Consider the following 23,473-nt stretch of genomic DNA (forward strand, 5'->3'; position numbering starts at 1 on the left):
GGGCACTCTGCCGAAGTCAATGAGGAGGTCTGCTCTGATCATCTTGTCAAAGGGTAAGGACCCATCTTGCATTGAGAATTGGCGTCCCATAGCGCTTCTCAATGCAGACAGGAAGGTTCTGGCAAAGGTGCTGTTTAATCGGCTGGTGAAATTTGCACCCCGACTCCTTTCGGAGGCCCAGCATTGCTCTGTTCCAGGCCGTAGCACATTTAGTGCTGTGCTCTGTGTCTGAGAGGCAGTGGAGCAGGGTAGGGCTGGTCATTGGAAGGGGTACATGCTGTCACTGGACCAGGCAAAAGCGTTTGATCGGGTTAATCACGAGTACCTCTGGTCCGTCCTTCTGAGATATGGCCTGCCGGGGGGGTTTGTTGATTGGCTTAAGACCATGTACAGTGGGGCAGAGAGTTTCCCGCTTGTGAATGGTTGGATTGGCAGCTCTTTTGAGGTTGGGTCCGGTGTTCGCCAGGGTTGTCCCTTGAGCCCGCTGCTGTACGTGTTTGCGATTGACCCTCTTGTTAGGAGGGTGGAGCGTGGACCGTTGGCCGGGATCGGGATGGACCAGGCAGCACCGGAGGCCACTCTGAGGGTGGTGGCATATGCCGATGATGTCACCGTGTTTGTTTCCTCTCACGAGGAGGCAGGGTGGCTGATGTCAGAGGTAGATCGCTACTCGGAGGCATCCGGGTCCAAGATCAACCGGGATAAGTGTGAGAGTCTCTGGCTGGGAGGAGGAGATCCTGGTTTTGATCTCCCGGACACCCTTCCAGGACCCAAAATCTCTGCAAAAATCCTTGGCATTGAATTTGGCCAGGGGGATTACCCCAAACAAAATTGGGACAGCAGGCTAGAGATCACCACTCAGAAGGTGAACCAATGGAAGGGTTGGTCTTTGACCCTAAGGGAAAGGGTAAACCTGATCAAAACTTACCTGCTCCCTTTACTGATTTATCTGGGCAGTGTGTGCATCTTGCCGGAATCTCTCTGGACTCGGGTCTACAGTTTGTTCTTCCAACTGTTATGGGGGAATAGACTGAACCTGGTCAAGAGGGAGGTTACTTACCGTACGAGGAGACTAGGAGGGTTGGGTATGGTCAACCCTGTGGTATTCCTTGTGGATACCTTCATTAAGATCAATATTGCAAACCTCTGGAAAGAGAGGGCTCCTCCGTGGGTATTCTCCTGTAGGGGATGGTTTCAGCCTTTCTTCCAGGAATGGGAGACAGGAGGGCAAGTGAAGGATCTTCGCACACCGCATGGACATCTTCCGGCTTACGCTACCTTGGTTCTGAAGGTAATTCGTCGGTGGGGTCTGGGAATGTGGGAGATCAGGACTCTGCCAAGGAAACTCCTTGACAATAGGGTTCTGTTGACCCATTTCCAGAGGCCTCTGGCGCTCAGGGACTGCCCAAGTCGGGATCTTGGGGTGGGTTTACATCTTTTGAATTCTATCCGGATCCCCTCGAAGTTTTGGGACTTGGCTTTGCGCTGCTTCCATGGGAAACTGTGTGTGAGGGACAATCTGAAGTGTAGGAGCTCTGAGGACAGGAATTGTCCTCGGGAGCATTGTGGTACCTTGCTGGAAAGCATGGACCACTTCCTGCTTCATTGTCCCTTCAACACAGAGGTGTACAACAGGGTGGGCGCCTTCATTGGCTGGTCTCGGCTTGGCCGGTCTCTCCTATGCGGAATGGGCCTATGGAGCATTCGGAGACCTTGGTGGTCGGGACCGTTGCACCTTATTTCTAGTTAGCGCAGTGGTTAGGTATCACACGTGAAACGCACGGTGCTTAGTATCGACGCAACGAAAAATCCTCCCCGTGGATGATGTGTTTAGGACCATACTCGGTGACCTGGTGAAGGTGCGCTCTCTGGAGTATGGGAGACTGGGCGCACGGAGGGCCGCTCTCCTCTGGAGGGGCTTTTCTTTTAGTGTGCCCTAGTCTGGTCATCTCCTTTCCTGGTGGTGGGCTGCTGCTGACACTGTAGATTTTTGTTTTGTTTGATCATTATACAGTGATGTAGGGCTGCAGGCGCCGAACTTGGGCTTCGTGAGTTGTGATTATTGTGGTGTGTGCTGCTGTATATATTGTATATATTGTATATGGGGATATAGATTTGGGTGTAGGTGTTAGGTTGGGTGGTGGGAAAGGGGGGGAGGTGGGTTTATCTTGTGGGACTATGGAACACTGGGTTGTTTGGGGGAAAACTGGCACTGCCTGATCTGGCCTATGGACGTTGGACATGGACTGAGGCATGAGACGCAGGACCAGCTCTCAGGTCAGTGCGGGGGGTTGGGAATGGAGGATAGCTTAGTATTGTATATATTTGTTTAAATTTGTGGCTATTTTATTTAAAACTAAAAAAAAATAATTAATAAATAAAAAAAAAGAGAAAAAAGTTTATGTATATAGTTTTTGTTTGCCATTGTTTATTTTATTTGTTATTATTATTTTGTTTGGTGACCGGACCAGAAGGTCAAAGTAGTTATTCTGTATATACTGTATAATATGTGTGAGAGGAGAGAATGAGCGGCTGGACCAGTGTTCAGTATACTGATTATTTTTTTTCTGGCTGATATATCTGTTTTGTTTCTGTTATTATTATTGTTATGTTTTTCATTTTTATAATAAAAGATCTACAGGATGTAACTCAGGATTAGTAATGTAATGTATGTACACAGTGACTGCACCAGCAGAATAGTGAGTGCAGCTCTGGGGTATAATACAGGATGTAACTCAGGATCAGTAATGTATGTACACAGTGACTGCACCTTCAGAGTAGTGAGTGCAGCTCAGCTGCTGCTCATTTTGTTGATTGTGGGTGCGGTCGCTGCTGAACCTGCTGTGTGCTCCTGAGCTCCTGAGAACCACCACCTCTCCACCCGGGGACCTGCTCTCTCTCTTACCCAGGGAGAGAGTGGGTTACCTGGGATGAGTGACGGAGCCAAGTCCCAGGCTTCTGCTTCCCGGACCAGGCTGGCGGGGGGCAGAAGGAACCAGCAACCAGCCTGCACATCAGAGGATTCGGGGGTGAGAAGCTCCACCAGGAGTCGCAGCAATGTGGCTCCTACTCCCTCCACGTCTGCAGAGACCCAGAGAAGCCGCAAGGCTTCCATGGAGGAGAAACCTGCTAGCGTGCAGGATGGCGGCCCTTCCGGAGGAAAGCTGAGTGCTCACGGAGGTGAGGCCGACCTCACTGAGGAGGGTTGGGCGCTGCAGAGACCCCGGGAGTCTGTGTCCACCTATGCCTCCCGGGTCATGAGCCACCTCCGTGAGAATGAAGAGGTGAGCAAGACCCTGAGAAGGCTCCAGGAGGAGCTGCGCTGCACAAGCGCAAAAGCTGCAGGCACCTCCAGACCCAGGAAGACGCAATTCCAGGCAGAGGTAAAGAGGCTGAAGCTTGAAATTAATGACCTGGAGGTAAGAAAAGCATTCATTCAAGAAAAAAGTGGACCATTTAAAGAAAAATTGCAAAATGAAGACCGATTCAGAGAAATAGCTGATAACAGAGAGCAAAGGCAGAAGGGGCTGCAGCCTGGGAGCCAGGTGGATGATGATGATGATGATGATGAGGAGAAGGAGGATGACCAGCAGAAAGCCCCACCTGGCAGCCTGCTTAGTCACTCACAGGCCACATGCAGCGAGCTCCCTGCTGGACAGGCGACAATGACATCTCGTCGCAGTTCTGCTGGCTCTGGGGAGGACAGTGACATCGGCCAGGGAGGGGCGCTAATGGCAGAGATCAAGCTCCTGGAGTCCCCAGTGTGCCTTCAGGACTTCCATCTTGGTGATGATTTACCAGAGGAGGCACCTGGGGGCCACAAGAAAAAGGTAAAGAAGATCAAACCTAAGCTGCAGGAAGCGGTAAGCTATGTATATGCCCCCCTCCCTGTACCCCCTAAGTCAGCTGCAGGGTCAGCTCGCTGTATAAGCCCCGTTGCCCAGCCCAGCCTGGGTTCTGCTGTGGATCCGGTGCAAAGGCGCGGGGAGATTACAAAGCACGGTAGTGAGGCGCACAGCTCCCTCTCTGCTTGTAGTAGCGGGGATGTAGCAGCAGGTGCATCAGCCGAGAGGCTGGACAGTGAGGGCGGCCTGGCGGCGGGCAAAAGGTCAGGCCACGATGCTGTGGTGCGCTCCTCTGTGGGAGGGGGAGCGGCCCGGTGTTAGGGGCAGCTCCGGTAGCCTCAGTGCCCCTGAATGCTGTTGCCGCTGATCACTTAGTTGAGAGGCGGCGGCAGTGTGAGGGGGTTGCTGGGGCTGGGAGTTCCGGTCCTCCCACCAAAGTCCTGTTCTGTGCTGATCTTTCGCCGCTGTGGGGCGCCGCTGATCCTTTATATCGGCATCTTGTTGACCAGCGGCGCCCCACAGCGGCGAAAGACCAGCTGCGCCTGGTATCAACAGTAAAGCAGCGGAAAATATCATCTGATGATGCGGAGGGCACACGTAAGACCAGGGGTGAGGTCACCTCCAGTTCTGTGGAGGAGACTCAGCCCCTTGTGCCTGATGATGCGGAGGTCAAAATGTCACCCCCTGTTGTCACTGGTCCAGCAGGAGTGAATGTGGTGGTGGGTATGGATGAGGAAAAGTCTTTGTCTAGTGGTGTGGTTGCTGGTTTGGTAGAGGGTGAGGGGGTTATGGAGGTGGGTAATGGTGATGCTGTTGGTGTGGATGTGGTCACTGGTCCGGTTGCCCCCCCGGTGGTGGCAGCACCTGTCAGGAGTTTTGCCGCTGTCACCTCCGGGGGAAATAGGGCATCCTCCTCGTCTCCGGGCTCTGGGGACGGCATGTTGCAACGGCGTCTCCTGGAGGCTCTAAAGAAGGGAGAGAGATCACTAATGGTAGAGGGTCGAGAGGTTGATCTATCCTTCTGGTTAGAGAGGCATGGCCTCGGGGCCTTCCGAGAGCAAAGAGGGGGGATACAGTGTGGTCCCTCCCAACAGCTGGGCCAGGTAGTGTGCGTAGGAATGTGGTCCGTCTTCGGTGGAGGGGCAGTGATGCGTGTCCTCCCAGGTCTAAAGTTGTGGAGCTCCTGCTGAGGATGGGCTTCAAGGCGATTGACATCTATGCCTTGATACATCCCTATTCCACACCTGAGTTTGATGTCAGCTTTGTTCGGCCGGAGGGGCTTGAGCTCCTCTGGTCGAACTATGAGTTGGCAAAAAATGAGCCTGGCTGGCGAGACTTTGCCGTTCAGGTGGTGTCTCGCCAAAACCAAGTCAAGAAAGTGACCGTGATGACTTGTAACGAGTCGCTTTCTTGTTATGACATCATGACGTGGCTTGGCCGGTATGGAGAAGTGGTAGAAATGCCAAAGAAAAACCGTGACGAGTTTGGTATCTGGTCAGGGGCCTGGACGTTTATGGTAAAACTTAAGCGTTCAGGGGGTACGGTTGCCCACATACCATCATCTGCCTTCCTGGGTAGGGATCGTATCCTAGTCTTCTACCAGGGGCAACCGAAGCTCTGTCACAGGTGCGGCGACCCCACACACTTCAGCGCAAACTGCACTGTGCAGAAGTGTGCATTGTGTGGGGACATTGGCCATCTTGCTGCATCTTGTGTGGAGATTAGGTGCCACCTGTGTGGTGAGTTAGGTCACCCATTCAGCCGTTGTCCTCGCTCCTTCGCTAACGCAGTCGTGACCCCGGTGGGAGAAAGCCGTGAGGCTGATTCTGCCGGGGAAGGGACTAGCAGGGGTGAGGGAGCTGAGGGGCCAAGGAAGAAAAGCAATAAAAAGACGCCTGCCCAGCTAAGGCGTCTAGACAAGCGCAGACAGGATAGGGAGCTGGGTGAGCCTTGGGCTACTGCGGCGGCCCCTGTCCTGGACGCCAGTCTTGCTGCTGAGGCCCCGAGGGATGATGAGTTGGATGAGGAGGTCAGGAGGATCCACAGGGAGGAAAGTGCCACTGCCTCAGAGTCCTCCCATTATGAAAGTATGGATGAGGATAATAGGCAGTGGCTAGAGGACAAGCGTAAGCTCGGCACCAAAAAGAAGAGAAAGAAGGGAGATAAAAAATCTTCTCCCGCTCTGATCAAGGTACCTAAGGAAGGAAAGACCGACTCCCCTCTGGTTGATCTTTCTAACCGGTTCCAAGCCCTTAAAAACATCTCTTCCTCTGAGGAGGAAGCTGAGGGTGAGGTTCTGGCTTCGGCGGGGCTCACAGGGGACGCCGAGTCTCCTTCTTCGGGGAATGTAAGATCCTTGGAGGGAGGGACTGGCCCAGAGTCCGGAGACGAGGACGATAAAAATAAAAAACACGTGGGAATGGATACCTCATTGTCACTAAAGAGGGGGAAGGATTCCTCCTCTGAGGCAGAGGATAAGGGGAGTGGGAAAAAGGAAGCCATCTAACTCAATCACCAATGATGGCGGAACCCACTCCGTTGACGCTGGCGTCCATTAATGTCGCCAGCATAAAGTCAAATACAGCTAGATTTGCGGCCTTTGATTTTCTCAGCCGGGTTGAAGCTGACATTTTCTTTTTCCAAGAGACCAGGCTGCTAAACATGGCAGATGTGTTTAAAGCTAAGGGGGAGTGGAGACTCGGGCCTTCCTATTGGTCTCTTGCGGCCGAGCCGTATAGCGGAGTGGCGGTCCTTTTTACCGCACCGGTGGAATGCCGACGGGTTATTGAGTTAGAAATGGGGAGGTGCCTGATCTTAGATGTTCTCATGAAGGGACAAGAGCTCCGGCTCATCAACATCTATGGTCCCCAATCTAAGTGGGACCGGAAGTGTCTCTTTATGAGGATCAAGCCCTACCTTTTTACAAGTCGGCAGGTTGTCTTTGGAGGGGACTTCAATGCTGTCATGAGGCCCTGAGATAGAGGAGGTTCCAGAGACAAGCTGACTTATGATAGCGTCGCCCTTAATAGTATAGCTAGTGAGGCTCGCCTGGTGGATGTCCACATTCGGCACACCCCAGGCCACGAGGGGTTCACCTATCATAGAGGTAACTGTAGGTCCAGAATAGATAGGTTTTATTTAAAGGAGGAAGCTGTCTCTTCAGCAGTGTCTGTTGTTGAGGTGGAGTTCTCCGACCACTGTTTAATTTTGTTTTCTCTGAATGTTACAGAGACCCTCCGGGTGGGAAGAGGCTTTTGGAGGCTCAATTCGTCTCTCTTGGAAGAAGCGGAGATAAGACAGTCCTTTGAAGATTTTCTTCAGAGCCAGGTACCCTTACTGGATCTTTGTAGTAGTAAGTCAGAGTGGTGGGAGATGTTCAAGGAAAGGGTGGCGAGATTCTTCCGCCAGCTCTCGAGCCTCAGGAGTCTGAGCAGGTACCGCCTGTATCAGGGTCTGAGGCGGAAACTCGAACATCTTGTCTCAACTGGAGGTAGCCGCGAGGAGATCTCCAGAGTGAAATCTTTGCTTATGAGGTCTCAGTACGATAGACACGCATCTTTGGTTTTTGAGAGGGATTACGGGAAGTACCGCTCGCCTGACCCTTACAGAAACTGCAAGATGTCAGTGAATAGTAAAGTAGTTACAGGACTGGTCGACACTACGGAGTCCCTGAGGCGGTCCAGATCAGGGATCCTGGAGGTTGTCAGATCCTTCTACTCGCACCTCTTGGGGAAGAGGGATCTTGATTGGGATGAGATGTCGGCTTTCCTGGCTGAAGCCGTCCCCGAACCAGGGGTAGACCCCTCTCTTGACGTTTTGACAGAAATGATCAGGGAAGAGGAAGTTCAGTTGGCGATTGAAGGGCTTGCCCAAAAAAAATCGCCTGGTCCAGATGGCTTAACATCTGAATTCTATAAGACCTTTAAGGACGTTTTGGTTCCCCTCTTGACTGAGGTATTCAATGAGTGTCTTTCCTCGGGCACTCTGCCAAAGTCAATGAGGAGGTCTGCTCTGATCATCCTGTCAAAGGGTAAGGACCCATCTTGCATTGAGAATTGGCATCCCAAGGCGCTTCTCAATGCAGACAGGAAGGTTCTGGCAAAGGTGCTGTTTAATCGGCTGGTGAAATTTGCACCCCGACTCCTTTCGGAGGCCCAGCATTGCTCTGTTCCAGGCCGCAGCGCAATTACTGCTGTGCTCAGGGTCCGAGGCAGTAGAGCAGGGTAGGGCTGGTCACTGGAAGGGGTACATGCTGCCACTGGACCAGGCAAAAGCGTTTGATCGGGTTAATCACGAGTACCTCTGGTCCGTCCTTCTGAGATATGGCCTGCCGGGGGGGTTTGTTGATTGGCTTAAGACCTTGTACAGTGGGGCAGAGAGTTTCCCGCTTGTGAATGGTTGGATTGGCAGCTCTTTTGAGGTTGGGTCCGGTGTTCGCCAGGGTTGTCCCTTGATCCCGCTGCTGTACGTGTTTGCGATTGACCCTCTTATTAGGAGGGTGGAGTGTGGACCGTTGGCCGGGATCGGGATGGACCAGGCAGCACCGGAAGCCACTCTGTGGGTGGTGGCGTATGCCGATGATGTCACTGTGTTTGTTTCCTCTCACGAGGAGGCAGGGTGGCTGATGTCAGAGGTAGATCGCTACTCGGAGGCATCCGGGTCCAAGATCAACCGGGATAAGTGTGAGAGTCTCTGGCTGGGAGGAGGAGATCCTGGTTTTGATCTCCCGGACACCCTTCCAGGACCCAAAGTCTCTGCAAAAGTCCTTGGCATCGAATTTAGCCAGGGGGATTACCCCAAACAAAATTGGGACAGCAGGCTAGAGATCGCCACTCAGAAGGTGAACCAATGGAAGCGTTGGTAGTTGACCCTAAGGGAAAGGGTAAACCTGATTAAAACTTACCTGCTCCCTTTACTGATTTATCTGGGCAGTGTGTGCATCTTGCCGGAATCTCTCTGGACTCGGGTCTACAGTTTGTTCTTCCAACTGTTATGGGGGAATAGACTGAACTTGGTCAAGAGGGAGGTTACTTACCGTACGAGGAGACTAGGAGGGTTGGGTATGGTCAACCATGTGGTATTCCTTGTGGATACCTTCATTAAGATCAATATTGCAAACCTCTGGAAAGAGAGGGCTCCTCTGTGGGTATTCTCCTGTAGGGGATGGTTTCAGCCTTTCTTCCAGGAATGGGAGACAGGAGGGCAAGTGAAGGATCTTCGCACACCGCATGGACATCTTCCGGCTTACGCTACCTTGGTTCTGAAGGTAATTCGTCAGTGGGGTCTGGGAATGTGGGAGATCAGGACTCTGCCAAGGAAACTCCTTGACAATAGGGTTCTGTTGACACATTTCCAGAGACCTCTGGCGCTCAGGGACTGCCCAAGTCGGGATCTTGGGGTGGGTTTGCATCTTTTGAATTCTATCAGGATCCCCTCGAAGTTTTGGGACTTGGCTTGGCGCTGCTTCCATGGGAAACTGTGTGTGAGGGACAATCTGAAGTGTAGGAGCTCTGAGGACAGGAATTGTCCTCGGGAGCATTGTGGTACCTTGCTGGAAAGCATGGACCACTTCCTGCTTCATTGTCCCTTCAACACAGAGGTGTACAACAGGGTGGGCACCTTCATTAGCTGGTCTCGGCTGGCCAGTCTCTCCTATGTGGAATGGGCCTATGGAGCATTCGGAGACCTTGGTGGTCGGGACCGCTGCACCTTATTTCTAGTTAGCGCAGTGGTTAGGTATCACACGTGGAACGCATGGTGCTTAGTATCGACGCAACGAAAAATCCTCCCAGTGGACGATGTGTTTAGGACCATACTCGGTGACCTGGTGAAGGTGCGCTCTCTGGAGTATGGGAGACTGGGCACACGGAGGGCCGCGCTCCTCTGGAGGGGCTTTTCTTTTAGTGTGCCCTAGTCTGGTCATCTCCTTTCCTGGTGGTGGGCTGCTGCTGACACTGTAGATTTTTGTTTTGTTTGATCATTATACAGTGATGTAGGGCTGCAGGCGCCGAACTTGGGCTTCATGAGTTGTAATTATTGTGGTGTGTGCTGCTGTATATATTGTATATATTGTATATGGGGATTAGATTTGGGTGTAGGTGTAGGTTGGGTGGTGGGAAAAGGGGGGAGGTGGGATTATCTTGTGGGTCTTTGGGACACTGGGTTGTTTGGGGGAAAAACTGGCACTGCCTGATCTGGCCTATGGACGTTGGACATGAACTGAGGCATGAGACGCAGGACCAGCTCTCAGGTCAGTGCGGGGGGTTGGGAATGGTGTGCTTGAGTGTGGGGTGGTGGTTAGCTTAGTATTGTATATATTTGCATAGTTTGTGGTTATTTTATTTATAAAAATAAATAAAAAAATAAAAAAATAATAAAAATTAAAAAAAAATTAAAATTAAAAAAATAATAAAAATAATAATAAAAAAATATATATGTATGTGTATATAGCCTTTGTTTGCTATTGTTTATTTGTTTTTGTGTGCTATTGTTTATATTGTTTGCTAATATTTAGTTTGGTGACCGGACCAGAAGGTGTAAGTACTTAATGTTAGTTATTATTAGTTATTATTCTGTATATATAATATGTGTGAGAGGAGAGGATGAGCGGCTGGACCAGTGTTCATTATACTGATTATTTTCTGGCTGATATTTCTGTTTTGTTTCTGTTACTATTATTGTTATGTTTTTCATTTTTATAATAAAAGATCTACAGGATGTAACTCAGGATCAGTGATGTTATGTATGTACACAGTGACTGCACCAGCAGAATAGTGAGTGCAGCTCTGGAGTATAATACAGGAGGTAACACAGGATCAGTATGTTATGGTATGTGCCCCATAACTCAAATTTGGAAGTTACTTAATTAGATATTAATTACATGTTGTGTAAACTATAACATATTCTTTATGTGAGCATAGACTATACTTCAGTGCTTAATGGAAACACTAAAAAGCAGAGCAAATTACCGGATCTTCACATTTCGCATCCTAAAGAAAAACTCTTTTTGGGGGGGATGGGGTAGGACTGCTCTAATATCCCCTTAATTCCAGGTATGCTTCTCTCATTATTCATGGACGGTTCCTCCTGTTACTTAAGTTTGAAAATAGACTCCTGTCCTGCATGTGCGGGGGAAAAAAAAAAAGTATTTTCACTGACGAGTTCTACCAAAACCAGCTGATCAAGAAATGTTGTACAGCTGGCAAAATGCTTCGGGCAGCAGTGCTCTTTGCCTGCACACGGTACGATAAGGGTAATATATTTTTTAATAACATGCAGCTGCTGACTGATCATTCTCCTCTTATTATCTATCACAGGAACGGAAAGCCGCAATTCTACCTGTATAATGCACACAGTGACTGCAGACAGTACAAAATGTCCATCTGCCCAGAAGCACACTTGTACATTCCAAAGAAATGAAGGCGCAACGGACTCAAAAACAATAAATATCACCTATATAACAAAAGGTAATAAAGCACAAGAATCTGTATATCTAATCTATAGTGGTTTGCAAAAGTATTCACCTTCCTTGGCATTTTTCTTGTTTTCCTACCTCACAACCTGGAATTTAATTTTTTTGTTGAAGGGTTGCATCAGTTCATGTACAGAACATGCCTACAACTGTGAACATTTGTTTTTGTTCTTTATTGTGAAGCAAACAACAAATAGCACAAAATAACTAAAAACTTCAGTGTGCGTAACTATTCAACCCCCAAAATTCAGTACTTTGTAGAGCCTCCTTTTGCGGCAATTACAGCTTCAGGTCACTTTGGATAAGTCTCTATGAGCTTTCCACATCTTGATACTGGGATTTTTGCCCATTCTTCAAGGCAAAACTGCTCCAGCTCCTTCAAGTTTGATGGTTTACTCTGGTGAACATATATCTTCAGGTCTAACCACAGATTCTCAATTGGATTAATGTCTGGGCTTTGACTAGGCCACTCCAAAACATTTTCACATTTCCCCTTAAATCACTTGAGTGTTGCTTTAGCAGTATGCTTTGGGTCATTGTCTTGTTGGAAGGTAAACCTCCATCCCAGTCTCAAAATCACTGACAGACTGAAACAGGTTTTGCTGAAGAATATCCCTGTATTTCACACCATCCATCTTCCCCTCAACTTGGACCAATTTTCCTGTCCCTGCTGCAGAAAAACATCCCCACAGCATGATGCTGTCACCACCATGTTTCACTGTGGGAATAGTGTTCTTGGGGTGATGGGTTGGGTTCAGAGGCGTAGCTAGGGTTTCAACTTAGGGGGGGCGAAACATCTGAGTGGGCCCCAAACCAGTTAACCCTGATTACAGTTACGGTTGGCACTCTAATTGTGAATATAGTGGAAACTCAGAATATGACCGCTCTGTTATTGAAAATAAATCTATATACAAAAACGAACATTGATTTTACCGCCATATTGTGACGATATGCAACTTTGATGGTCGCAATACTCTGAGTGCCCCTATAACAATACAGTAATGCTTAAGTGCCCACTTTACATTTAATAATGTCCCCTAAGTTCCCTCATGTACTGCTCCATTATACACAGTATGGTGAGCTCAAAGCTTCCAAATACACAGTATGGTGAACTCAAAGCTTCCATATACACAGTATAAGGCCCCCACAGCTCCCCTATACACAGTATGATGATTCTATAACTCCCCGATACACCGTATGATGTTCTCACTGCTCCCCTTTGCACAGTATTATGCTGACAGAGATCCACTATAGAAAGTATAATGCCCCCCCAGAGCTCCCCTATATACAGTGTAATGGTCCAACAGCTCCCATATGAACAATATGCCTTCACAGTTCCCTATACACAGTATGGTGGGTCCACAGCTCCCTTATAAACAGTATGATGGGCCTGCAGCTTCCGTCAAACAGTATGATGTCCCTCACCGTTCCCCTTTACACAGTATGATGGGGCCACAGCTTCCTTATACACAGTATGATGAGCCCGCAGCTCCCTTATACACAGTATGATGGGCCCGCAGCTCCCTTATACACAGTATGATGGGCCCACAGCTTCCTTATACACAGTATGATGGGCCCGCAGCTCCCTTATACAGTATGATGGGCCCGCAGCTTCCTTATACACAGTATGATGAGCCCGCAGCTCCCTTATACACAGTATAATGGGCCCGCAGCTCCCTTATACACAGTATGATGGGCCCGCAGCTCCCTTATACACAGTATGATGGGCCCGCAGCTCCCTTATACACAGTATGATGGGCCCGCAGCTCCCTTATACACAGTATGATGGGCCCACAGCTTCCTTATACACAGTATGATGGGCCCACAGCTCCCTTATACACAGTATGATGGGCCCACAGCTCCCTTATCACAGTATGATGGGCCCACAGCTCCGTCATGATTTGGCAGTCTGCAGTCACATAAAGTGACTGCAGACATTTATTCCAAGCCTTTATCAACTTTATAGTAATAAATTGCTTATTATTAAATTATTAAAGCACCACTCTAGCAGGGTTTTTTTTCACCGCTGGAGTGGTGTTTTAAGCGCAAGTCCCCTGCCCCAGTCATTTACTCATCCGTCGGCGTATTCACTATTTTGTGGCACTGCTGCAGTGCCGCTGCTCAAACTTGTGAGCGCAGCTTCTGACTGGCCAGAAGTGAGAAGCTATGTCACAAGCGCTCAATGTAAGACTATGAGGCTATGTGCACTTGTTGCGGATTCATGTGCGGATTTTTCCCCACCGTTTTTGCAAAATCCACAGGTAAAATGTGCTGCGTTTTACATGCGGATTTACCGCGGATTTCCTGCGTTTTTTTGTGAGGATTTTGCCTGCATTTTTACACCTGCGGATTCCTATACAGGAGCATGTGTAAAACGCTGCGGAATCCGCACAAAGAATTGACATGCTGCGGAAAATACAATGCAGCGTTTCCGTGCGGTATTTTCCACACCATGGGCACTGTGGATTTGTTTTTCTATAGGTTTACATGGTACTGTACACCGCATGGAAAACTGCTGTGAATCTGCAGCGGCCAATCCACACCGTGTGCACATAGCCTGAGAGTGAGAAAGAGGCCAGAACGAGGCTCCCACAGACTCACACTGATTAGTGACCTCTGCGCTGCTCCATGAAACACTGGAGCCTCGGACAGGCCACAAACTGCAGGAGACGGAGCCGAGCGGAGACTAAAATAGATGAAAACGCCAGAAGCGGAGTATCAGACAGGGGGCAGGGGACGCGGATTGTCAGCACCGCTCCAGCAATGAAATAAAAAATAATGCTGGAGTGGTGCTGTAAATGTGCTGCAGCTCTTGGTTACTGTATGCGGGCTCCTTATACTAATACTCATAAAAGACCCAGGTGGTACGTATCAAAAGCCCCCTACCCCCATCTCCAGCCTCCCCAGACAGCAAATATTACATGTGATGGATCACATATAATATCATAATAAAACATTATAATATTCAGCCCCCAGTGCCCTGCCCCTCCTCCCCCACTTCAGCCCCAATGCTGCCATCATCTCACATCCACCCCCTCAGTGCCCTGTCGCCCCTCACCCACTTTCAGCCCCCACAATACCCCAGTGGTCTCACATTCTCCTCACACTGACATACCTGAATTTAATAAACCTAATAAGTTCCATCCCCACTTACTGATAAAGTTTGCACTGCAGGCAGGACCAGGAAGTGTAAGTGAAATGCAAGATGTGGGCACTAGGACCCAGCGAGCCTGAGCCAATCCCAGCGTGCACAGAGTGAAGAAGAAAACTGCAGCCGGGGGGGAAAAGCTTCATGATCTCAGGTCAGACGGGCGAAACCATTCACTGCAGGGGGGAGACTGTGCAGCCGGCCACTGTGCGAGCAGCCTGCAGAGTCTCTGTCAGATAGGAGCAGACATTATACTGCTCTCCTCCTATGCGGTGCTCTGCCCTGGCTCCCGGTGGGCCCCTTCATGTGACAGGGCCCGGGGCGATGGCCCCCTCTGCCCCCCCAGTAGCTACGCTACTGGTTGTGTTGGTTTGGCACCACACATAGCAATTAAACTGTTGTCAAAAAGTTCTATTTTGGTGTCATATGACCACAGCACCTTCTTCTATACATTTGGGTAGTCTCCCACGTGTATTTGGCAAACTCAAAACAAGCCTTACAATTTGTGTGTGTAAGTAAAGGCTTTTTTTCTGCTCAATCTTTCATAAAGGCCACCTCTATGGAGAGTACGGCTTATTATCGTATCATATGGACAGATACTCCAGTCTCTGCTTGAGAACTCTACAGCTCCTTCATGGTTACCTTTGGTCTCTGTGCTGCCTCTCTGATTAATGCCCTCCTTGCCCGGGCTGAGAGTTTTGGAGGGCGGCCCTCTCTTGGCAGGTTTGTTGTGGTACCATGTTCTTTCCATTTGATGATAATGGTTTTGATGGTGCTCCGGGAGATTCATCAGAGATTGGGATATTTTTTATAACCCAACCCTGACTTGTACTTCTCAACTTTGGCCCTGACTTGTTTGGAGATCTCCTTGGCCTTCATGGTGTTGTTTGGAGATCTCCTTGGCCTTCATGGTGTTGTTTGGAGATCTCCTTGGCCTTCATGGTGCTATTTGGAGATCTCCTTGGCCTTCATGGTGTTTGGAGATCTCCTTGGTCTTCATGGTGTTGTTTGGAGATCTCCTTGGTCTTCATGGTGTTTGGAGATCTCCTTGGTCTTCATGGTGTTGTTTGGAGATCTCCTTGGTCTTCATGGTGCTATTTGAAGATTTCCTTGGTCTTCATGGTGTTGTTTGGAGATCTCCTTGGCCTTCATGGTGCTATTTGGAGATCTCCTTGGCCTTCATGGTGTTTGGAGATCTCCTTGGTCTTCATGGTGTTGTTTGGAGATCTCCTTGGTCTTCATGGTGCTATTTGGAGATCTCCTTGGCCTTCATGGTGTTGTTTGGAGATCTCCTTGGCCTTCATGGTGCTATTTGGAGATCTCCTTGGCCTTCATGGTGTTTGGAGATCTCCTTGGTCTTCATGGTGTTGTTTGGAGATCTCCTTGGTCTTCATGGTGCTATTTGGAGATCTCCTTGGTCTTCATGGTGTTTGATTAAAGGTGCCTCTTGTTAACGCTGTTGCAGCCTCTGTGGCCTTTCAGAAAAGGTAAAGTACATATACTGACAGACATCTGACACTTAGCTTGCATGCATCCTTTCACTAAGGGCCTTTATCGCAAAAGGGGTGAACACATATGCACTTGCCAATTTTCAGTTATTTGATCCCATAAATTTAATTTATTCCTATATTTTTCTCACTTCACTTCACCAACTTAGACTTTTTAGTGCTGATGCACCACTGACAAATTGGATTACAAAAATATTTAAACACAGGTTGTAAATTAAAAAAAATAGGTAAAAAAGCCAAGGGGGTGAATACTTTAGCAAGCCACTGTATCTATCACATATATATCTGTCTATCTCTTATTGGTATTAGAGCAATGTATATTTTACTCTGAAACACTACAGATAAAACATACTTCAAAAAGCCCAATGTATATGCAAAATACACTATCCAACTTACCTCTCCAGGAGAGTGCACTGGTTCACATTATATTATAAGTAAGTCGCCTATATATTATACTGTGTAGCAATGGTACTCATTTGGGAGTGATATGAGATATCAGAGGAACCGGTTCTATTTAAAAGTCCATCTGGTTTTTTTTCAGCCCTCATAATGCGCATAATAGGAAACTCAAATGCAGCCCTTGTCCAGCACAAAGTAAAACAAAAAGTCCATACAATAGTGCTGGTTAGCCTGCTTGGTGTCATGATCTGTTACGGGGTTTTGTCTTGTCTGCCCTTTTTCTGGGTGGATCATGTCAAGGGTTAACTTTGCTCTGCCTCATTCTGGGTTCAGGTTTGCTATTTAGCTCCGATGCATCCTGCTGGCGGTGTCAGCTATAGTCATGTTTTCGGCGTGTGTACCTGACTCTGGTAGATCTTGATTTGTCCTGTTGTGATACCTGACTGGCCCCGTGTCTGTTGACTCCCTCTGTCTGCCCTTTCTCAGTGTTTCCCTGTAAGTTTGTTTGATTCCCTGGTTTTGACTTGGCTTGTATTCGGACTCGCTTCTGCCTTCTGTCTTTGTCTTATCCGCTTCTGACCGTTCCTGAACCCCCTGGCTTGTTCCTGACCACGTGTACTGCTGCCACCTCTGGTACTTCTGCTTCTGACTGTTTTTAGACTCGGCTTGTCCACTATCTCACCACTTGGTGCCTGTGCTGCTGCTCTGTGGTGCTACTCTGTGTGTGCAGCCTCACTTCCCTCACAAGCTCCCCCTGGTGGAGGTTGCGCTATACTGCACTGCAGCAGCATGACATCTGGCTTAGACTTCAGCTTCTTAGTCCTTTAGCAAAGGCACTCAGTCCAGGAGATCCACAACCTCCACACACAGCCATGTGTCAGACAAACAGGTCTAATTTTACAAAGTGAACCACACCCAGGGGTGGAGGTATGGTGAGCAGCCATTCAGCTGCTCATAATCAACCTGCAATGGCCGACTAACCCCTTTTAGTCTTATATGTACTAACATATTACTCCCGACTTATCTCCTATTCATTATCTTTCCAACGCCCACCTTACAACTGATGTTATTATTTTCCCTGTTGGATATCAGCTAGTTTTCCCTTAATTAAGGTGGTTGCTGATACTTTTTTAGCTGTAACTTGTATGTGTGGGTCACATGTGTCTTTTTGAGCCACATGAACGTGTAACACTCCAGGTTCCTGGTTGTTACAGTGGTATTGCTTTCCTCCCGGGGAGGGTAATGCCATGCTTGGAAGCGAGGAAGGATCCATTTAACAGGTATTCACATACATGCCACATGTTCTGACTCCAGGCCAGAAGGGGGAGCTCTGAACCCGGTTTTCAGGGGAGCCTGTCAGTCTGTCGGAGGGAGAGACAGAGAGAGGAGTCTGTCAGAGAGACAGAGCAGAGTACAGGCAGACGGAAAGGGAAGTAAGGAGGAGTGGGGCTGTGCAGCCACATGAGGTGCTGCAGCTCCTGCAAGGAAAGAAAAAGAACTGAACAGTTGTAGAGACAGTGAAGTAGGAAAAGGAGCACAGGAGAAGTAAAGAGCTGGAGGGGTGCTTCTACTTGGCTCCTTCCATGCTGAAGCACAGATACCGGTAGCCGGAAGACCGAGGTTGTGGGGGTAACTTCATGCCCCACAGCAGAAACCGGCTGACAGATTTCAAGTCACCTGTCCACCATTAACACCCGAAGACACAGTAGCAGATAGAGCCCGGAGTCATCCTGAGAGACCCTGTAAAAAGGCTCAAGTTACCTGTCATGCGGGTTTGTGTCCTACCTAAAGGGGGCCTTGTGAGAGGCCTAAGGCAGCAAGGGACTACAACACAGAGCATAGAGGAACCCCACCCCACCTGGCTAGGGGGATCCCTGAGTCGCTTCCAAGCCAGCCAGACCATATCAGCACCTGTGATCTAGTACCCTGGACTATGGCTGCCTTGTACCAGTAAAAAGGTAAAGAGACTGCAACCCTGTGTCCTCTATTTCTTTCTACACCTTCCATCATCTGTCCCTACTACCCGGGAGCCCTGGGGACCCCAGCTTCACCTGTGGAAAGCCATACCATCCTTGCTGCAGTATCATCACTCCCCAGAGTATCCCTTTAAGCAGCGTCGGTCACCTCTGACCGAATACCACAGGTAGCGTCACAAACAAACTTTATTCAACATTCCCTTTAAAGACCGTTCCCTTTAATTTGGACACCCAGGGCCACGGACCAGGCCACTGCCACCGTGACACATCCCTTTCAGATCCAGCCCTGTACCGAGTACCCCACGGCCCTGGCGGGTGCTCCAAATGTGCTCTGAATTGGCCAGATTATGTGGGCGCATGCACACTGGCTACCTAGGGCACCCGAGGGTCTCAAGGATGCCCCTAACTTCAATAGTTGATCTTTGCACAGTGATGACACTAGGATGCCATTGTGCCTTTACATGAGCTCTTTTGATGGATTGTTACTGGTGAGCTTTTCCCAGATTAACTCCTTAAAACAGTTTTTCCACAACAAAATTATGTTTTAATCAATAGATCTTGGAATAAAAACAAGTTCCGCAATTGGAAGTTGTTGTTTTTTTCAAATGTTCCTGTGCTGAGATAATCTTATAAATGTGCCATGTACTCTAATGGCTGTGTCTGACCGTGCAGGAATATGGTCTGATCATACCACATCTCCTGGCAAGGGAGAAAGCAAAAGAGAGTATACAGACATTACAGCACGGGATCACAACTGATTCTTTATGTGAAGTAAAACATTTCACTGCATGTTTTTAACCGCTTTACTACCTTTGATGTACTTGTACGTCAAAAGTAGTGTTCCTCCCTGCCTTTGATATAAGTTAGCACCCCGAGCCCACATCTTTTCCTGAACTTGATGGCTGATATAATCAGCTATCAAGTGACACTAACTGCCACGGGTGCAGACCAAAAAAAAGCCCTAATATTTTGAAAAATAAAAATGGTCTTGGAAAATTAAATAAAAAAAAAAAACTATACATGTTTGGTATCTACATACTCGAATTGACCTGGAGAATCATATTGCAAGGTCAGTTTTACCATATAGTGAACATGGTAAATAAAAATACAGAAAAAAACTATTGTGAAATTGCACTTTTTTTTTTTTGCAATTTCAAAAGACTTGGAATTTATTTCTCCTTTTCCCCACTATATGGTAGCAAAAAAACAAAAAAACAAGCCCTTACATGGCTATATAGACAGAAAATTTTAAAAACAAAGTTATGGCTCTTGGGAAAAGGGGAGGAAAAAAGAAAAATGAAAATGGAAAATCGCCAGGTAGTGAAGGGGTTAAGCAATGTTTTACCTCACAGAAAGAATCATTAGCAATCCCCTGAGGTCCTGTCTGTATACTCTCTTTTGCTTCCTTCTGTTGGCTAGGAGATGCCCAAAGTTCAGACCCAGCCATTACACATTACATAGCAAGGAATTTTTTATTTTTTTACTTAAATGCATGTTTTTGCTATGAAAAAATATTTCTGCAATTATGTTTCATTAATAATTTATTGTGAAATAAAATGAAATCTTATGCTATCAGCAGAATGAGTTTTACTGAGAATCCATTGTTGAGGGGTTGTCCAGGCTTAGGGTTGAAGTGTGCGGTCACTCCATATGACTGTAGACTTGTGAATACTCACAGCATTGGCGGATACATAGTCAGGATTGGCTGATGCCGGCGCATACTTCTCTCCACATTCCGACTCTATGTGCTCAGTGTTGTACCATTTACTTTTATTGAGCGAGTTTGTATACATCTAATAGACACGTGACCGCATATATGCAAATCGTACATTTGCAGCCAGCGATTGCCCTCTCCCAGAACTGATAACCCTGAATGCGTGCAGTGTACACACTGTAAGGATTCACAAGTGTGCAGTCACATACAGTGATTGCAGACTTTAACCCCCCAAGCCTAGCCGACCCCTTCAAAGGAGAATTTGTAGATCTTTCATCTGTCTGTTTCCTCTCCGCTGATTGATACCAACACACAAGTTTCCAGGGGCGTAACTATGTTAGAAAAAAACTCTTGAACTAAAAAAAATACTCCCTTATAGTGATAAAAAAGATGGCAGGTGCATCTAAACCTTATCACGTGCTTAAAGAGCACCTATCACCAAGTCAAAAGTGTCAATTGTTTTGCTCCTATTTTATTAACGCTGCTCCTCTGGGTATTCTGGTTCTGTTTTTTTTTTTTATTATGACATACGGTTCCAGAGATGAGCTTTTTTATTTAATGTTCATTTTATACTGTTTCCAATGAGGCGTGGCTTAAAGAGTATTTATTCAAAGCAGACTAAAGACACGCCCTAGAGGAGCATGTAAGCCATGCTGACTTTGTATAGACCATAGAAATTAGCACTAATTAGGTTTTTGTCTATGGAACTGAATGGTGGGTGTACAAAAAAAAAAAAAAAACCCAAAATACCAAAGGAAGCAGTGGGAATAAATTAAGACGACCTCTGTAAATTATACTCTAGGTCTCAGCACTGACGGGCAGTGAATTCACATGAAGGAAACCCATCTCCTACTGTATTGTCAACTTGTCAGAAATGTATCTACAATAGTAAAGGATAAAGATGCACTTACATTTCCAAAACTTTTTTTTTTGTGATTGTCTCTTTACAGCTGACATAAACTTTCCCAAAGTGCCGCCTTCTTCTGCATATGGATCGCTAACTATAACTTGTAACACTAATATCACTGTAGATAGCATCGCGTTGGTAAAGGAAAATATTGTTCTAAAAGAATCAACTACACAGAGCGTGTCTTACACAATAGACACAACGACAACGAGGTGGTCAGGTAAGTACGAACATCCCCTTATCTAAAACCAATAATATTAAATCACTGGGTGATCTTTGAATTCCACGCCGGTTCTCCTTAATTAATCTGTTCCTTAGAAGGTCTAAAAAGTAGGTAACTACAACTTCAGATGAATAACAACACATGATAAATTACAGTGACGAGCTAAAGGGTAACAATGTTTGGAACGTTTGACTTTCAGGCTCCATATCTCACCATCCACTGCTGCTTCGGACGTGAGACTACCATAATTTTACAGACAATCATCTTGGATATTTCATACATAAATTTGCGTTGCAGCTATTTAGCATGTGATTACCGGTACTTATGCATATCCTTGTCATGTCACTGCACTGTTACTGTTTTGCTCCTAAAAATCTACATTTTTATTATTTTGTCAGTATTTTATAAATCCACCTTTGGCTTTCATTACGACCTGAATCCTTCTGGGCATGCTCTCGATCAGATTCAAGCATTTCTCGACCGAAATCTGATTCCAGATCTCTTCTACACATTCCCAAAGTTGGTGCACACTGGTCACCTCTCTTGGGTATGTATACAGTTTTTCTTCAACTCTTCCCACAAGTGTTGGAATAGGTTGAGGTCTGGGGACTGTGAGGGCCAATCCAGCACCTCTACTTCATTGTCTTTGAACCATTTCTTCACCACTCTGTATGTATTTTTCGTGTCGTTGTCCTGTTAGAACACATTTTCATACCCATAGTACTTGAGTGTGTAAAGTAACGTGTCTTGTAGGATACTCACATATAGATCAGCATTGAGATCACCATCGATCCTGGTCAAGTATCCAACACCTTAGGCTGTGAAACAACCTCATATCATCAGACTTCATTCACCGAACCTGACAGTTCCTTCAATTTCTCGATCCATTAGCCCCTTTTTCCTTATTTTTTCCAGACCCATTTGCATCCATCTGTTCATTCCAAATCACCCGTTTCCAATCCTCTACTGTCCACTTTTCATACTTTTCAAACTCAAGCTGACGCTTCTTATGACGATATTGAAGTTGAGACTTCTTCACCTTTTTTCGGGCCACCATTCCAGACTTGTGTAACATACATTGCACAGTGCTTGCATGGACGTCTGTGATCTCACTATTACAAAGCATACAAGTCACTCCAGAACTTATAGACCTTGCGATGAGCCAACTTTTTGACTCCAACATTTGCCTGGATGTCCACCTCTTGGCTTTTGAATAGATGGACAGACTTCATTTCGAATTCTTCTAACTGTCATGGCGCTGACACGAAGCAGTTTGGCAATTTCTTGGCCACAAGACTGCTATCGATGAGCTGGATGATGCTCTTTCTCTTTTATTGGGAAATTTTCTTCATGGCTGCTCCTCAATTCAAACCAGTGACTTTTTGCTTAGGAATCAACCAACTAACACACTGGGATATTACGGAATGTGAGAACAGGTTGTATTTTGTAGTGTACAGGAAGAAAAAGATTTTTCCACCACTAGGAGCAAACCAGTAGCAATGCAGTGACATGACAACAATCTGCATAAATTATCATATGCTAAATAATTACAAGTCAAATTTATGTATGAGTTAGCCAAGAGGATTGTCTATAAAATGATGGTAGTCTCACGTTCAAATCTGTAGTGGATGGTGAGATATGGAGCCTGAAAGTCAAAAGTTCAAAACATTTCTAGTTACCCTTTTGCTCGTCAGTGTACATTATTTACTTATTTACTAAACACTAAGCTAAAATGTAGAAGTAAGATTTAATAAATTAAGTACACTCCATAAATTAATAGTGTGTAGAACCAACTTTAGCAGTAATAACTTGAAGTAATCTTTTTCTAGATGTTCTTTTGCATACATCTGAATTTTATGGTGAGGATGCAGGAGAGGTTTCCTTCTGATGAGTCTTCCATGAATGCCATATTTGCGCAGGAGTCTCTAAACAGTTGAACAATCTACCACATCTCCAGAGTCTGCTAAATCTTTCTGAAGTTCTTTTGCAGTCAAGTGAGGGGTTCTGATTTGCCTCTCTAACAATCCTACGAGCATCTCTCACTGACATTTTGCTTGGTCTTACAGACCTTATTTTGACCTCCACTGTTACTGATAACTGCCATTTCTTAATTACATTTCGAACAGAGGGAAGGGTAACTTGAAAATGCTTTGCTATGTTCTTATAGCCTTCTCCTGCCTTGTGGGCCTCCAGCATATTCATTTTCATAGTGCTAGGCGGCTGCTTAGAAGAACCCATGGCTGCTGTTTTTTGGCAGAAGGTTAGAGGAGGCTGGCTTTTTA

General features: G+C 46.9%; 1 protein-coding gene across 1 annotated transcript in view; it reads left to right on the forward strand.

Moving 5' to 3' along the window:
- Positions 1-23,473, forward strand: part of LOC143808658 (adhesion G protein-coupled receptor F5-like) — a 128,838-nt gene that overhangs the window by 61,169 nt on the left and 44,196 nt on the right. The window contains exons 8-9 of the mRNA XM_077291548.1: positions 11,162-11,311; positions 21,012-21,188. Coding sequence (XP_077147663.1) covers positions 11,162-11,311; positions 21,012-21,188 — 327 coding nt within the window. The remainder of the gene's footprint in view (positions 1-11,161; positions 11,312-21,011; positions 21,189-23,473) is intronic.

Source organism: Ranitomeya variabilis, chromosome 2, assembly GCF_051348905.1.
Source record: "Ranitomeya variabilis isolate aRanVar5 chromosome 2, aRanVar5.hap1, whole genome shotgun sequence".
Taxonomy (NCBI): Eukaryota; Metazoa; Chordata; class Amphibia; order Anura; family Dendrobatidae; genus Ranitomeya; species Ranitomeya variabilis.